We start from the raw sequence: 17,244 nt of genomic DNA, 5'->3' as shown, positions 1-17,244 counted from the left end.
ATAAGTGTTTTTAGGGGAGACCGGGGCTAGTTGTGTCTGTGAATATTTCTCAGGGTAGGTTTATTTTTGAAAGTCAATTTCTGTATAGGCACATACGTGGCTACAAAAAGAGGTTGAACATTTCGATCGTTAGAGCCCAGGAAAAATAGCAGCTATATTTAACTTTTACTATATGGGGTAAGTTGTCACACGGGAAATTGACCATTAAATAGCTTATCATACAATTTAAGAAAAAATAAAATAATAATAACAGTAAACATTAAACAATTACGAAAAAGCATATGGGAAAAGGCAAATATCAAACCACTGTGTTGGCCAATTGATTTTTATAAAATCATATTAAATACAATACATGTGATAACCTGCCCAAACCTGACATTTATTAAAAAAAAAACAAACAAAAAAAAAAAACAAACACTTAGACTAAGAACACAGTTCAAACTTTCAGTTAAAATCTTCCTTCACTTTATGCTCGACCTTGCCTTTAATGCATGTCAGTGTGGTTTTGTTGTTTAATAGCTCTTTACCTAAAGATTGATGATATTTACAATGTTTGATGGGAAGGCTGAATAAAAAATAAAAAAATTAAAAAAAAAAATTAAAAAAACTAGGCAGTTTTAACTAGGCGTTTAAAAACAACATACAAAATCACTTCAGGGGACAAAGAAAACATTAAAAACAAAACTGCTGAGATATATATAAAAAAAAAACCTTACTGAGATTTAGCCATTGTGACTCAATTTCCCTTTGTGAAAATAAACTGAAAATAAACATCAAACTGCATCTGATTTTAACATGATTTATTAAGAAACAATATATTGTAGTGAAAAGAGATGGAAAATAAGTTTTTTTAGGCTACTTAGTGTAGTTCAGATCCTTCATATAAAGCAACACATTCATGGGAGTAACCCCCCCCCCCCAATCAAATCATAGCAAGTACAGCCCCCCACACCCCACCCAATGTTCAAGCCAAATCTACGCCCTTGAACACATACATAACATTTCACCTTAATTCATAGACACCAATGTTCAAATAAAAATTAACACCCTTTTGGTTATTAAATACAGATTTGTTGTAGAGAGCAGCAAACTCATAAACAATACTCCCAATAAACTTCTGTAGTAAAAATCAGTGCAAGGATCCTGTTAATTTAAAGCGGCAGCAAAGGCTCAGATTCAGCAGTGTGCTGTGAACTTACAGTATAAGTGCAAAGATCAGAATCAGGGTAGCTAATGGAAAGCACAGCCAAAGAAGGGAAGTGGAAGGTCCCCTTCCAAACTCTGCCGTCCCAGGTAGTATGATCTTATAATATATGTTCAAAGGAGAATGTAGGAACAGCATCATCAAATGAAGTCTATATATGTGTTTCCGATTGTGGCTACAGTATTGCAACACGGTCCCATGTCAAAGTGCATTACTCTGTCGTTCATGTCCCATCCACCACAAAGCTTTCAGTTTGTTCATCTGTGTGTCCATTGTCATTGTTCAAAGACTCAGGGATAGACACACCATGCGGAAGAGAGGCATCAGGGCTTCTCTTGCTAATAAATGGAGATGGCACAAGATATGGAAAGGTTAAGAAGGAAGACTGATTGTAAAATACATCTAAAATGGGCATTAAAATGGCATGTACGTCAATGTATCTATGGAGAGGCACCGTGCTGTCCAGCTCACCTGCATTGTGCTGTAGATCCAGGGCAGAAGGCTGGTCACTTTGCTATATACTCCTGGTCTAAGTCTTTCTCCACAGCCTGCTCCCCAACTCGTAATTCCTACCAGATACCAGCGTCCATTACCTCCCTTGCACACCAGTGGACCTCCACTGTCGCCCTATAGGCAAGAGACAAGGAGAGAGAGAGAGCAAATGGAACATGAACTTTGGATCATTGTGCACTTCAAAATGTTAATTATGGCAAACACTTATTGTGATTAGTAATTAAGTACACTTCACTAGGTGTGGAATGACATGCAATGTCTTAAAGGGGTTATGACATGAGAATTTCAAATTTTCCTTGATCTTTTACATATGAGTTCATTGTACTATAACAATACACTGTAAGTTTCAGAACTCAAAACTTCATCCTTTCTGCGATAAGAGCATTTGTTGAAATAAAGCTGCCAAAACGACTTGTTTTCTACTTCTTCTACTTCTAGTGATGTCACACTGTGGTAGACATTTGCATCTGACCACCTCCACAACATCACATCAATGCCTACTTTACCTTATCACTTCCGTAGCCCTGCCCAGTAGCTGTGAGCAGTGAGATGCCCACGAGAGAGCAGGTCAGTCAAGGGCAGAGAGCCAGTCATAACAGTGGGAGTTTACTGTCAAGTCTTAAAGGAGATGTAGCACAAAATCCAAGGGTTTCAGGCAGAGGGTCAGAATGAGGGTGGAAAATGATCATGTTTTACAAATATATGACTGTTTTTTGTGCAAAAAACAAAACAAAAAACTTGTAATATTATAAGTGAACCTCAAGAAACATATTGAAATATTTAAAAGGCATGTCATGACCCCTTTAAAACTCTTGACTTCTGCAGATTAGAGGTTTTGAGTATAAAGAAGCAATATACTCCGGTAAATAAATATAAATCTAATATAAATTATCATACTTTTATACATATAAATTAGGGCTTTTTAATTACAAGCCATGCTGATTAATAAAATTTTGGAGCTTCTTAGGTTTCACTGGTTTTCAATGTCTTTAGCCAAAAACATTGCTCTTTTATGACACCTTTTCAAGTTAATTGTAGTTTGAAACTTTGAAAAATGTGTCCAAGACCCTTGCAATCTGACTGCCCCTGCTGACTGTGAGTCGAAAAAACATGAAGGTGGTACATCAAGCTTAAATAAATAGTTCACCCAAAACTGAAAATTCTCTCATCATTTACTCACCTTCATGCCATCTCAGATGTGTATGACTTTCTTTTGTCTGCAGAACTCAAATGAAGATCTTTAGAAGAATATTTCAGTTCTATGTGTCCATACAACACAAGTGAATGGTGATCAGAACTCTGAAGGTCCAAATATCACAAAGGCATCATAAAAGTAATCCATACAACTCCAGTGGTTTAATCAATGTTTTCTGAAGAGATCCAATCAGTTTTGGATGAGAATAGACCAAAAAATTTCACTTTATACCTTGACATCAGCAGTCTCCTTGGTGATCATGATTTCAAGCTCGATTACACTTCCTATAGCGTCATCTAGTGCTCTGCGCATGCGTCAAGAACTAGGAAGTGTAATGAGAGATTGAAATCATGATCGTACCTAGAGACTGTGATGGCAAGATATACAGTGAAAAATGTGTTATATTTTGGTTAGTTCTCACCCAAAATTGAATGGATCTCTTGAGAAGACATTGATTAAACCACCAGAGTCTTACGGATTATTTTTATGATGCTTTTATGTGATATTTGGTCCTTCAGAATTCTGGCCACCATTCATTTGCATTGTATAGACCTACAGAGCTGAGAAAATCTTCTAAAAATCTTTGTTTGTGCTCAGCTGAAGAAAAAAAGTCATAAACATCTGGGATGGCATGAGGGTGAGTATATGATGATAATTTTCATTTTTTTGGGTGAAATATTCCTTTAATTACGCAGTTAATAGGATAATTACTTACAGTATAATGGAATGTATGTATTGCCAGGATTAATTGCATTATTTTTTTAACACTTTATTTTTTATAATTAATCACACTGAGTTGAGTTAAATCGACAACCTTAATATAAATGTGTATAACAGCCTAGATCTAAGTGTATGAATATAAAAATATATAGTATGTTACTATAGATATATATTTTATTATAAACGTCCGCTCACTTTCTACTGCTTTTATTTTCAGCAAACTTAACATGTGTAAATATTTGTATGAACATAAAAAGATTCAACAACTAAGACATAAACTGAACAGAAAAGTAACAGTTAATATCTGGTGTGGCCACCAGCTGCATTAAGTACTGCAGTGCATCTCCTCCTCATAGACTGCACCAGATTTTCCAGTTCTTGCTGTGAGATGTTACCTCACTCTTCCACCAAGGCACTTGCAAGTTCCCGGACATTTCTGTGGGGAATGGCCCTAGCCCTCACCCTCCATTCCAACAGGTCCCAGACGTGCTCAGTGGGATTGAGATCCGGGCTCTTTGCTGGCCATGGCAAAACACTGACATTCTTGTCTTGCAGGAAATCAGAACGAGCAGTATGGCTGGTGACATTGTCATGCTGAAGGGTCATGTCAGGATGAGCCTGCAGGAAGGGTACCGCATGAGGGAGGAGGATGTCTTCCCTGTAATGCACAGCATTGAGATTGCATGCAATGACAACAAGCTCAGTCCGTTGATGCTGTGACACACCGCCCCAGACCATGACGGACCCTCCACCTCCAAGTCGATCCCGCTCCAGAGTACAGGCCTCAGTGTAACGCTCATTCCTTTGACGATAAATGCGAGTCCGACCATCACCCCTGGTGAGACAAAACCGCGATCCAATGAAGAGCACTTTTTGCCAGTCCTGTCTGGTCCAGCGATGGTGCGTTTGTGCCCATAGGCGACATTGTTGCCGGTGATGTCTGGTAAGGACCTGCCTTACAACAGGCCTACAAACCCTCAGTCCAGCCTCTCTCAGCCTTTTGCGGACAGTCTGTGCACTCATGGAGGTATTGTGTGTTCAGGTGTAACTCGGGCAGTTGTTGTTTCCATCCTGTACCTGTCCCACAGGTGTGATATTCGGATGTACCAATCCTGTGCAGGTGTTGTTACACGTGGTCTGCCACTGCGAGGATGATCAGCTGTCCTTCCTGTCTCCCTGTAGCGCTGTCTTAGGCATCTCACAGTACGGACATTGCAATTTATTGCCCTGGCCACATCTGCAGTCCTCATGCCTCCATGCAGCATGCCTAAGGCAAATTCACGCAGATGAGCAGGGACCTTAGGCATCTTTCTTTTGGAGTTTTTCAGAGTCACTAGAAAGGTCTCTTTAGTGTCCTAAGTTTTTATAACTGTGACCTTAATTGCCTACCGTCTGTAAGCAGTTAGTGTCTTAAAGGCCGTTCCACAGGTGCATGTTCATTAATTGTTTATGGTTCATTGAACAAGCATGAAAATCATTGTTTAAACCCTTTACAATAAAGATCTGTAAAGTTATTTGGATTTTTACAAAATTATCTTTAAAATACAGTTTCCAGAAGCTGAGTTTACATATAAATGAATATAAATATGTCATACTCAAAACCCCAACATTTTTTGATACATTTCTGTTTAATTTTAAAATTAATTTGATTTGATTAATTTATAAAACGTATGTGTCTTCTTTATATTGTAATGGTGACAGATCATGGGTTGCTTTATACTTGCGCACAATTGCCTAGTAACCACTTCTGAGGTAAATTAAGTTGAATAAAAGCCATTTATTTTAGCCAAACCTCATGCAATACTGAGGTGGTGCAGAATGATTGATAAATATACTTTAAATTCCCTTGTCCACATCCTGTGAAGTGAAATATCAATACACTTGTTCCCTTTCTCATCACAGTGCCCTCTGGATTGATCATACACACTCCCTACAATTTGGAATCTCACTTAAGATGCCTGAGTACCCTGTTAAGTCCACTCTGCAAGGCACTATTGGTACACACCCCTTGAGAGTTGTGAGCATGGGCATATTTGCCAGTAACATATGGCCAAACCCCATGTAGCACCATGAGCAATAACATTGCACTGGCCTAGGCACCTGAATAAATCAATGTCAAGAGACAAAGAAACATTTGACAAGACCAGTGAATAATGATGTTTGCCTGATGGTAATTTAGTGGTCTAATATGATGAACACAATGACTGGCTAGGGCAGTCTCACCTGACAGGAGTCTCGGCCCCCATTCATATCTCCAGAACACAACATATTCTTGGAGATGGCCCCATTGTATACCCGACTGCTGTTACAAACTCGCGAGTCTATGATATTCACTGTCACACCCATGAGATTTGTAGAGGCATGGTCTGATGGAGAAAAGAAAAACTAGGTTCAGAGGTCCAGGTCATCTTAAAAGCTTCACAAAAGACAATATATACTGAGAACAGTGGTGTGGAGAAATGTCTATGCTAAAACCAGAGATTCTTTAACTGTATCGAATGCTGTTTGTTTAATTTCACTATTGTATTGTCCTGTCTAGGTAAATTTAAGAAGAATGTATCTGTTAAAGTGAGCTTTCCTTTACTTGTTTTTTTATATACATGTTTTCTTTTACACTTGCATAAAATTTAGACGTTTCATTAGTGTTCAATGAAATGGTGAATAAGTGAAGTGAATGGTGACTAAGACTGTCAGTTCATAGCATTATGCCTAGCTACATATGTTTTCACAGAAGAAACAAAATCCTATGGGTTTGGAGCAACATGATGGCGAGTAAGAAAATGATGAATTTTAGTTCCCTTTCGTAGGAACTTGAGCTGCGTATTCGCTATGGGACACTGTCTGAGGGTCACGTGGTCTGAAGCCCTTATATTCACGGCAGTTTATTGGCTGATGGCGCTTTAGCGATGGTGCTTTTTTATGCCATCGAGTCAGATTTCCTGTTCTTCAGTGCACGATTTTGTCTAAACCCATGTTTGTTTCTAGTGACTCACGTCGAAGCGAGGATGATTAATTCTCCCTTTTGAGTAGCGAACATGTGAGGACGTCATTTATACAGGGTAATTTTCAGAACAATTTTAACTGGGTTTTTCCAAACAATACAGGGTCCGATAGGGACAGCGGCGCTTTTCGAGTCTCGCAATTTCTCACCACGAGGTGTTATCCCCACTTGTTCCAGTTCCACGGCCTCCAGATTGGAGCTCTGTGTGCGGGAGCCATTTGGGATTTCGGCTTTGTGTCTGAGAGGATTGGAGTGTGAACGGACATCAGATTCGTCCTCATATTTGTCACCCTCCCCCTGAGCGAGAGCACAAGTCTCGTTGGACATGCTCTGAGACCTAGCTCAGCGGCCATTTTCTGACAAACAAAGCATGCGAAAGAGATACCATTTGTGTCTTGAGCCATCGCCATTAAAAAACGCTGTATGTGAGAATTTGTCATTGGAAGGGAACAAATTGGCCCATTTGTCTCTATTGTCTTTTTCTGTGTCGTTCTGGGAGAATGCACATGAATAAGGCAATGGAGGAGTGCCCTCTGCCTTTCACTCTCACCCCTCCCCATTTGAAGCGAACTGCTCATGGCGGAGGAGATCATTCATGGACCAGTGAGCCCGGCTGCAGAACGAGGGGGCTGGAATAAGAGAATATTCCCTAGTGGAGTGATGGCGAACCAACATGTGTAGTGGTTCATTGGTGCCGCTATTCTTTCGGGATTCTATCAGGAGATGCAAGGTATTTTAACTCGTTTTTTCTTTCACCCATTCATGGACCACACAGTCATTCTGGTGAGACAAGAGATGTGCACTGCTATCTCTGCTTGATTTTTCAGTGGCAGCATGGATGTCACTCTTTTCAGTCAGCTGTTGGATCTACACACAATGGTTTTGCAGTCCAACTAAGCGCATCGTGTTAAAGGAATGCCTTTGAGTTAATATCGGCTCCATTTGGACTTTCCCTTGTTTTCCCACCAAGGCTCGCGCTGGGGAACGTGTTGGTCAGGGCGATGCTTTTGTTTGTGAGGATGTTTCGTGCTATCCGGGAACTACACGTTGTTCCCCCATTATATGCCAGGACCGGTTTAATGTCTACTCCGTTTTTCAGTACAACAATTTAGCTCAGTTTCCTCTGTAATTTATGCTGACGAACGAGCATTGAATATTTTTAGCTTAAGTTTTGCTTCTGCCTCCATGACCAGGGGTCTTGGGGCACATGTAATATAACTCGATGTACAATAAAAATAGGTCTACACACGAGCGTACAGGCTTGCTGTGTAACAAAGGATGAGCCCCCATTCAGTGAACAAAATTGGACCGTATAAATGTATCCGTTTTTCTCCTGTTTGCCCTTCGGTCAGTATCGGGATAAGTTCACCGTTGTATGTCCGACAACCAAAATATGGTTCAGTTCCCCCCACAGCTTGCTGGGGAGCGAACATAAAAAAAAAAGCTTCCCGAATTCAGCCTCTGTCTCCATGACCAAGGGTCTCAAGACATGTATAACAGAATTCGATGATCATCAAGTACAAGTGTTCACAAAACACACAGTGAACATAAGCCCCACACACTGTCCCACCATAAAGAATGCTGGGGCCATTGTGGCGAACGGCTTGCTCTATATTCCCTCCATGTTTGCACATTCTTCCCCATTCTATGCTAGGGAAGATGGTTTATCTGGCATTCTCTGCTGTAAATACATTCAGAGTGACCACTTTTTATAATTGCCGGATCAGATTCGGCCTGTCTCCATGTCCAAAGGTTTCGAGACATGCATAACAGAAATCGATGTTCATCAAGTACAAGAGTATACAAAACACAGTGAACATAAGCACCATACGTTGTCCCCCCATAAAGAATGCTGGGGCCATTGTGGCAAGCCAGTTTTCTCAAATAAACATTCCCCCCAATATTCTTTCCCTTTTCCCCATTCAAAATACTAGGGAAAAGGTTTATTCTGTCGGCATCCGTGCTGTAGATACATTTCAGGGCGCTCATCCTTTATGCCTAAATACAATAAAGGCAAAACATTATCAAATTCCCTTCAACCAGCCACAGTATTGGAGGAGTGAAGGCTTCAAACCGCTGTGCCGCTGGTTCTGGGGCATTTGCCAAAAGTAAACCAAGCGCACCATCTAGTGGTTACAGGTCGTGCTGCAGGCAAGAGCCATGCATTAATTCCTCTGTCTGCCCGTCTGTCGGCTTGCCAGCAGCTGAAGGGCGTTTCAGACTGGATACTTCGAATGATAGGCATGGTTATGTCATTCAATTCAGGTGGCTTGCATCCCATTCTGGATTTGAGACATTTGAATTTCACTGTAATGAAATGTCAATTCAGAGTGTGGCAGGTGGACTGGTTTGTGACAACTGATTTGAAGGATTCTTATAAAATAAAAATTACATATTCAGATTGTGCCGAAGCACAGGCGTTTTCTCAGATTCGCTTTCGGGGGCAAAGCGTACCAATTTTGCATTCTTCCGTTCGGACTTGCACTGGCACCATGCTTTTTCACAAAATGCTTGGATGCAGTGTTGATGCCCTTGAGTCTTCAAGGCATCCGCGTTTTGATTTATCTAGAGGATTGGTTGGTGTTAGCCCACGTGAAGTCTTTGGCTGCCCAGCATCGAGATGTCGTTCTCAGCCATGGACTCGTGGGCAAAGGCAGGTACGCCTGTCTGAAGCAGGGCTTCAGACCATAGCGAATACACAGTGTCTCGTTCCCACTCAGGGAACCAGGGTTCCGCTCCACATAAATTAGATGTTTTTATCCCATTAATTCCTCACATTTAGATGTATTTAAAAGCATTTGGCTTTAGATACAATAGTTTCCACTTGACTCTTCTTGTATTAATCATTTATGTCATTACTCTTTGCTTCTTTTTTATCTCTCTGTACCTCCTCCTTCTTCTGTTGTCCCAAAGCCAGATGTCCAGCACTCTGATGTTTCAGAAAAGTTCTGATCAAAGCCAGGAAGACAAACAGGCTGCACAGTATCTGTATGAAAATGTGAAATCTTAAGTTTGCATGTCAAAACAGCATCTGCAAAGAGCATCAAAAACTAGCACTGGTGCAATAACATGCTGTATTTTCACAAAGTTTAATTGAATAAGTTAATAATAATAATAATAATAATAATAATAATAATAATATTATTATTATTATTATTATTATTATTATTATATATATATATATATATATATATATATATATATATATATATATATATATACACACACACTGGCGGCCAAAAGTTTGGAATAATCTGTACATTATTCCAAACATTTGGCTGCCAGATATATATATATATATATATATATATATATATATATATATATATATATATATATATATATATATATATATACATCTCTGTACACTTAAAAAAAAAAAAAGAGTAAAAAATTCACTCAATGGTCCTGCAGCATCGCATTAGTAGATTGAAAAAGTTCCGGATCCTACTCATTGTTCTGGCGGCCATTCGTATCATCACTTATTTCAGGTGGGTATACGCAAAATCCTACGAAAGATAGCTGGGCATATGGCGTATGCCTCCGTATGTCCTGGACTACACTACTGGTTTGATATCAGTAGCTGGGTTTCCATCTAAATGTTTAGTATTTTTAAGCATGTTCCATGTTCAATACAAGTTTAGCTCAATGAAAAGCATTTGTGGCATAATTTTGATTACCATAAAAATTGATTTCGACTTGTTCCTCCTTTTCTTTAAAAAAAGCAAAAATCAAGTTTACAGTGAGGCACTTACAATGAGTGAATGGGGACCCAAATTGAACAATAAAATACTCACTTTTTCAAAAGTAAAGCCACAAGACATAAAGGATATGAGTGTAAACATGATTTTAGTGTGATACAATCACTTAAAACCTTTTCTGTGTAAAGTTATAGCCAATTTTACAACTTCATTACCATGACGATGTAATGTCAACAAACCCTAAAACCACTGTAAAAATCACAATTTCAACAACTTTACAGCTTAAATAATACATTAATTTGTGGTGATGGGGGCATGGTCGTGTGTCTGTTTATGGGAGAGAGGGAGTGGTGTGGCTCGTCAAGCTGGCTGACATGATTTCTAACAGCTGTTTCTCATTACAGTGATAGCGGAGAGAGCCCTTAAAACAGCTGAACACGCCAGAGAAAGGAGAGAGAGAATGAGTGTACAGCACTGGCGTGTGTTCTACGAGAATATTCATGAGTGTTTCAAAGTAATTTATGTTTATGTTGAGAGTGAATTATTGACTGAGTGAAAAGCAACAAAATACATATGCTGTACAAAAATGCAAGAGAATAAAAAGTCTGACCTGAGGCGTGTCAATGCTCCCCATCTCCTTATTTCCACATATGAACCCTGACGTGGTGTCACAGAGTTTTAACAGAATAATTAATGCAAGAGCTTTTCTACAATTTGAAGCCTTGCATTTCTGTGTTTAAACCCTCCACAAATTGGCCACATTTACTGTCTTTGTCCCCATTCAGTTCCATTGTAAGTGCCTCACTGTAACCTTGACTTTTGCTTTTTTTTTTTTTTTTTTTTTTTAAGAAAAGGAGGAACGAGTCTAAATTAATTTTGGTGATAATCAACATTGTCACAAATGCAGTCAATTGAACATAACTTGTACTGAACCCAGAACATTCCTTTAAGAAAATACAAATCGTTGTGCATTTCCATCCACTATGTAATGCGCATTAATTTGACTTGAATTGCCTTGTCATGATGGAGCATCTGAATGACCTCCTTGCTTCGGGAAGAGTTTTATTTGCAGGATCGGAACAGTTGTACCCCATTTTATTAAATGCTGCCAGGAGACGTCGCAGAATAAGTGTAATATCTGATATAATGGGGCTGAAATGGCTGCGATGCCAACACGCCGCCAGTCTCCGAATACCTGGGAATGCCCAAACTCAAAACTGTTCTGGCGGATTGTGAGGACCCACTTTATTGACCAGCTGTGAGTTAAAAACTTCCGAAAGTCAACTGTTATGTTCAAGGAATTGTGTGCCAAGGTCGGACCTTTTGGTGGACCAGTCACATCAAGCTATCGCACACTCATAACACATGCTTGAATGGTCAAAACACGTCATTGTTTTGCGAATAAACTGTTTCCATCACCTTAATGCGCTTTTTAACTAATGCGAAACTCTAGAAAATCCACCTTCTCTTAGTGAATAAAATTTTAAGCTAATTTAGAAAGTTAATTTGCATATCAAGCATTTCCATTCAGGATTTCTTTTGTGCAATTTCAAAATGCACATAAAATAGTTGGATGGAAACCCAGCTAGTGACAACGTACAGCATTGATTCCTGCTTGTCTTGTGCCAATTGCAACATGGCAAGTGCAGTATATTCTCATGCACAGCTATTTCTTTCAACTAAAGACAGTGGTACAAACTTACCAGAGAAGTCCACAGGCTTGTCGAGTTTCAGCAAGGTAATGTCATTGTCATTGCTGCGACCATTGTAATTCTCATTTACTATAATCTTCTTCACATTGGAGAAGATCTGAAGATAATTCTGGGAAATTGTTCCAACATAAACACGCCAACTTCCAGTATTTGTCATTGTGCTGTGATCAAACAAAATGAATGTCATAGATTTCAAAACCACAGATTTTAATGTAATTTTTTTTTTTTAATTTTAAACTCATAGTGGCCATAAGAACAGCCATAACCATAACATGAAAATTATGTGACAGTGGCAAAATGATATTACTTGGTTTATTGCACATATTGCGAAAGTTCCTAGTGTTCATTTCACCAGGAAATTGCCGTGATATGTACAGTGACTAAATGAGTGAATACCAACCCTTGGAAGCAATGGGCAGCTGACACGACAAAGTCTGGAGAGATGAGTGACCCACCACAAACGTGTCTTCCATTAAAATGCAGGCTAACCTGCCAGGGCCACTGGCCAAGCTTTGAAGCACTGCCCCCTATGATCCTGGAGGTTGTCTGCTGCTTACCACAGTCTGAAAGAAAGAAACAGATAACTTCCTTTGTGCACTTCAGTACACTTAATGTGAGTTTATTCTTAGTGGGCGAACTGGCTTTTAGTTCATAATGAAATACACTGACTTTTTTGTTCTGCTGAGGTATTCATTTGAATATATTTCTCACGTCCCTGAAATTCTTGACCTAGGAGAACTCGCTAGTCCAAAAGTGTTGATGATTGGTTAAAACTAATTATGGCTGTGATTTGGACGTGACTTTCTTTATTTTCCTCAACAATAAAATTAGGGTTTAGATATCTATTTTCACAGCACCAACAGTAAAGTATTATCAACTCATTATCCACACATAACATCATCAACAAATGGTGAATGGTCAACAGTGATTGAAGGTTTGTATTCCTGATATATTTCTGAATAATACATACCTATTAATCATTGATGACATATATTGAATCAAATATTATTTGTGGTTTAATGAAAACAGGTGTATCATTATGACGAGAGTCCTTACCAGTGCACTGAAGGGAGACTACTTGCTCATTCGCACAGGTCGAACTAAACAACATAAACATCACAAATGAGGGAATTGTTCTTGACACTTTCAAGATAAAGTTGCTATGCTCTTCTACAATCTGCTTTGCTGTTCTGGCATTGTTTGAAGTTATGTTTTCTTACCTGACATTGACCAGACCCTGAATAAGACTGTCTGTTCTAAGTTTTAAACTAAGGGCTACAGAATCTGTGCTCTTCACTGGACTTGATGCATAGGACCTAAGGCAAGGAAACACAAGGCATTAGCTGTGTAAATTTGTATTTCTTGGAACAAGATTTATATCAGTCTGCCCAATCATGGTTAAAATTTGTTCAGATGCATCAATGGGACATTTAAAGATGTCATCCATACCAGCATGACTTTATTACTTCTGTGGAATATAAAATAAAATATTTTGAAGAATGAAAAACTCGGAATATAGAGCATGAGTCTGATTACTTTTACGATACATTTATGGTATTTTTTTTGCAAAATGATCACACTGGAAATCAACATGTTGCTTCAGAAAGTTCATGTACCCTGAAATCGACCCCATATTGCCGAATTATTGACAAGCATCTATACCCTATCAGACATTTTACTATCAATTCAGACATGCTCAACTTTCCCTCTAGTGCTACTGATAATTCATTGCACAAGAAACCTCCAAGACATGGGTTCTAGTCCCATGGGAACCAGGAAGTAATCATGTTCACAATATCAATGGTGAGCACAAGTTTTGGGTTGCTTTTTCTCTCAGAAATTACATTTTTACTCCACTGACGCATTAGGTTTAGGGTTTGGGTAAAAGCATAGGATTAATAAAATATGAATTTCTGTTGACTTATAACATCATTTACAAATAAAAGTACAACTCACTTTTGGAGGACAAAAGTTTTGGTGCCATTCTGTGCTCATACCTTCAACAACACTTCCAGAGTTGGCCACTGGGGGCAGTGTTTCGAATTTCAGTAAGCAGCAAAACTTTCAACCTACCCTTGATGAATCCACAGTGTGGTCTGTCTTAACTATTATTATTATTATTATTATTATGATTATTATTATTATTATTATTTATTATTTTTTGTTGTTGTTCTTTTTGAAGCTTCACAGCCCCTGGTTACTGAAAAGTATTTATTTAAAATATTTCTTCAAAATATTTTCTTTTGTGTTCCACTTTGGAATGACACAAATAAAAAATGAATTTTTGAATTTAAATTTTTGCGTCAACTCCTTGAAGTCAAAGATTTTAGAAAGTGTTCACCTTCTAAATCCCAACTGGGCACAGATCTGATTTGCGTAACTGGTATCCAAGCCCTGATAACACACAGGGAGAAATCGGCCATCCTGAGCTGTTTTGACCTGCAAAACTTCACCGTCACCAAACCTCACTGAGAAGATTGGAGAGAAATATTGAAAGACCAATTAGTATGTTTTAAAACAATATTTTTTCTAACACAATAAATACAGGGCTTACTGTCTTAATGTATATCACAGAGCAATACAGTGTTTCTTGCTAATCTTGTAATCTTGATTCCTTATCAAGACATTTCTATATTTTTGTTTCACTTTAAAGCCAACGCATTATCTAAAATGCAAAACCAGTAAACACTTTACCTTTTTGTGTTGCCAAATTCAATGCAGCCTGAAGAAATCAATTTTATTACAAGGCTCTCTGGAATACTTGATTTTGATTGGACAATTGCAGTATTCTGCAGTCAAATACTTTTGTATAATGAACGCTAAATCGCCTAATTGACCATTCTCTCAGGTAACTAATATACTGATACATTACTCCTACATAGCTGTGTTAGTTTCATGTATTTTGTTTCACTCCATGGTCTTCTTCTTCATATATAATAAAATAATAAAAATAATAAACTTAAATCAAAATTTTATGCCCATTTATTTGTTGATTTGGTGAGTAGTAGGTTTGTGTTAAGGCCCTGATCACCTTTTTGGTGTTAATGTAAGGGATAATGTACAGTCAGCCAGACACTATCGCATAATGTTTATTTTGTGATAATGACTGGCTGACTGTAGATTATAACACTCATTACATGGCTACTCCCCACATACAAAATTAAATGGACATGAAATAACAATCTGAGTTAAAATTATGTTATTATATGAGAAAAAAGAAACCGCAAAGTCTCTAGAAACAGCAGAATTCCTTCTCTGGTTTGCATCGGAGTTCTGTTGGTATTTTTCTTGCAAAAATAATCCTACTTTTTACAAGACTAATTTCCAAAAAAATAAATCTCATGAAAGTTACATGACCATGACAAAGTTTTTCGCAATTTACGTGCTGTACTCCACGTTTGGCTGCAGTTTTCCAGTGAAATGTCCAGCAGGGGGGCCCCAAAAGCAGTTTAAATGATGATGTAATCAGACAACGTTTTAAGATAAATTTTAGATGGATGATTAAATTATTAAAACGTACCGCCCTAACCAAAACTTTAGCCTAAACCTAACCAATAGTGTTTAAAAATTTAAATGAGATGTTAAAAAAATACATCCTTACCCGACTAATGCCTGAACTTAACCAATAGTGTTTTAAAATGCAGAAGCAAAATAAAAAACATTTTCTGAAGCAACCACATCATTTTGTGTCACTTTTATGACACTGTCATGCCGTGTCAGCTTTTGTTCTAGACTGGTTTTTAACCGTGGTCCTCCAAGTTCAAAGGCCAACGCTCTTTCATGTGAGCTACCACGCAAACTGATCAAATTGGAATAAGTATGTAAAGTTGAAGTCAGAAGTTTTTTTAATTTTTTAACCACTCCACAGATTTCATATTAGCAAACTATAGTTTTGGCAAGTCGTTTAGGACATCTACTTTGAGTAATGGCATGAGTAATTTTCCCAACAATTGTTTACAGACAGATTGTTTCACTTTTAATTGACTATATCACAATTCCAGTGAACCAGTGAATTTGAGTGCCCAATACATCACATATAAAACTCTAAACCCTCAACCAAAATTCTTGGATATTAACACACCACCAAAAAACTTGGGTTGTGTCCCCATCTTATGATTGGCATCACCAGCAGGTGGGTATGTCTTTAAGACCAAGCCTATACAATCTAGAGGGGGTCCAATAGAATCGATGTAAAATCTTAAATTGCATAAGGTGCACCCTTGCATCGCTAGATGTTGACTTGACGTTTTTTTAAATAGTAGCCAACACTCCCTCCTCCAATACCAAGTTTAAATCTTTCACCCATAATCTCTTGAGAGAAGTTGAAGCTCTGTCCCCAGACTCTGAATTAGCAGGGAGTAATACACTGATGCCTCATGACCTTTTCCAAAGGCAGTAATCACCACTTCCAGAGTGTTTGCCGCTTTAGGGCGATATATGCTACTCCCCAAAATAATACAGAGCAGGTGGTGCAGTTGTAAATATCTACAAAACTGAGACCTGGGTATCCCAAAATGTTGAACCATATTTTCAAAGGATCTCAACATTCCACTCTCATGTAGGTCACTGAGCATAATAATCTCCCTCACAATCCACCCTGTCCAGCAGAAAGGGGACTTGTCAATACATAATTTTGGGTTCATCCATATGCTCAAAGCAACATTTAAATAAATGTCTGAATTAAACATTCTGGACACTTTTGTCCATACCACATGCAAATGCGAGATAATGGGGTGTAACCTAACTTCTCCGGTTAGTTTGATAGAAAGGCTTTGCAATGGCGAGATAGAGGCAAGAACTTCCTGTTCAATACAAAACCAGGGAGGGGCTCTCTCAGGTGGAAGTGACCAATAAGCCAAATGACTGAGACCGAATGCATTATAATAAAACAAAATCTTGGGTAGGCCTAGCCCACCTGTGTCAATCGGCCTATGTAACTTACTGAAGTGTAATCTGGGACGTTTACCATTCTAAATGAAGGACTTCGCTATGCTATCAAATTGCTTGAAATAAGAGAGGGGGACATCTATGGGAGAGATTGTAGCAGGTATTTGAATTTTGGAATACAATTCATTTTATAATGAATCAAAAGCAGTCATAGATAAATGTAATGAAGCCCACCTGCCCACATCGCTCGAAAAACCTTTTTATTAAAGGTTTAAAATTAACTCTAACTATATCACACAAATTTGCTGGGA

The 17,244-nt window shown here is 38.4% G+C and overlaps 1 protein-coding gene across 2 annotated transcripts in view; it reads right to left on the bottom strand.

Annotated features, from left to right (window-relative positions):
* Nucleotides 1-957: 957 nt before the first annotated feature.
* Nucleotides 958-17,244, bottom strand: part of LOC127429561 (transmembrane protease serine 13-like) — a 29,587-nt gene continuing 13,300 nt past the window's right edge. For both annotated transcript variants that reach the window (XM_051678679.1, XM_051678678.1), the window contains exons 5-13: nucleotides 14,388-14,514; nucleotides 13,267-13,362; nucleotides 13,103-13,146; nucleotides 12,447-12,609; nucleotides 12,038-12,207; nucleotides 9,521-9,619; nucleotides 5,856-5,998; nucleotides 1,676-1,831; nucleotides 958-1,542 (exon numbers count right to left, since the gene is read on the bottom strand). In XM_051678679.1, coding sequence (XP_051534639.1) covers nucleotides 1,528-1,542; nucleotides 1,676-1,831; nucleotides 5,856-5,998; nucleotides 9,521-9,619; nucleotides 12,038-12,207; nucleotides 12,447-12,609; nucleotides 13,103-13,146; nucleotides 13,267-13,362; nucleotides 14,388-14,514 — 1,013 coding nt within the window. In that variant the 3' untranslated portion in view covers nucleotides 958-1,527. The remainder of the gene's footprint in view (nucleotides 1,543-1,675; nucleotides 1,832-5,855; nucleotides 5,999-9,520; nucleotides 9,620-12,037; nucleotides 12,208-12,446; nucleotides 12,610-13,102; nucleotides 13,147-13,266; nucleotides 13,363-14,387; nucleotides 14,515-17,244) is intronic.

This window comes from Myxocyprinus asiaticus, chromosome 39, assembly GCF_019703515.2.
Source record: "Myxocyprinus asiaticus isolate MX2 ecotype Aquarium Trade chromosome 39, UBuf_Myxa_2, whole genome shotgun sequence".
Taxonomy (NCBI): domain Eukaryota; kingdom Metazoa; phylum Chordata; class Actinopteri; order Cypriniformes; family Catostomidae; genus Myxocyprinus; species Myxocyprinus asiaticus.
This window is presented reverse-complemented; position numbering and strand designations above follow the sequence as displayed.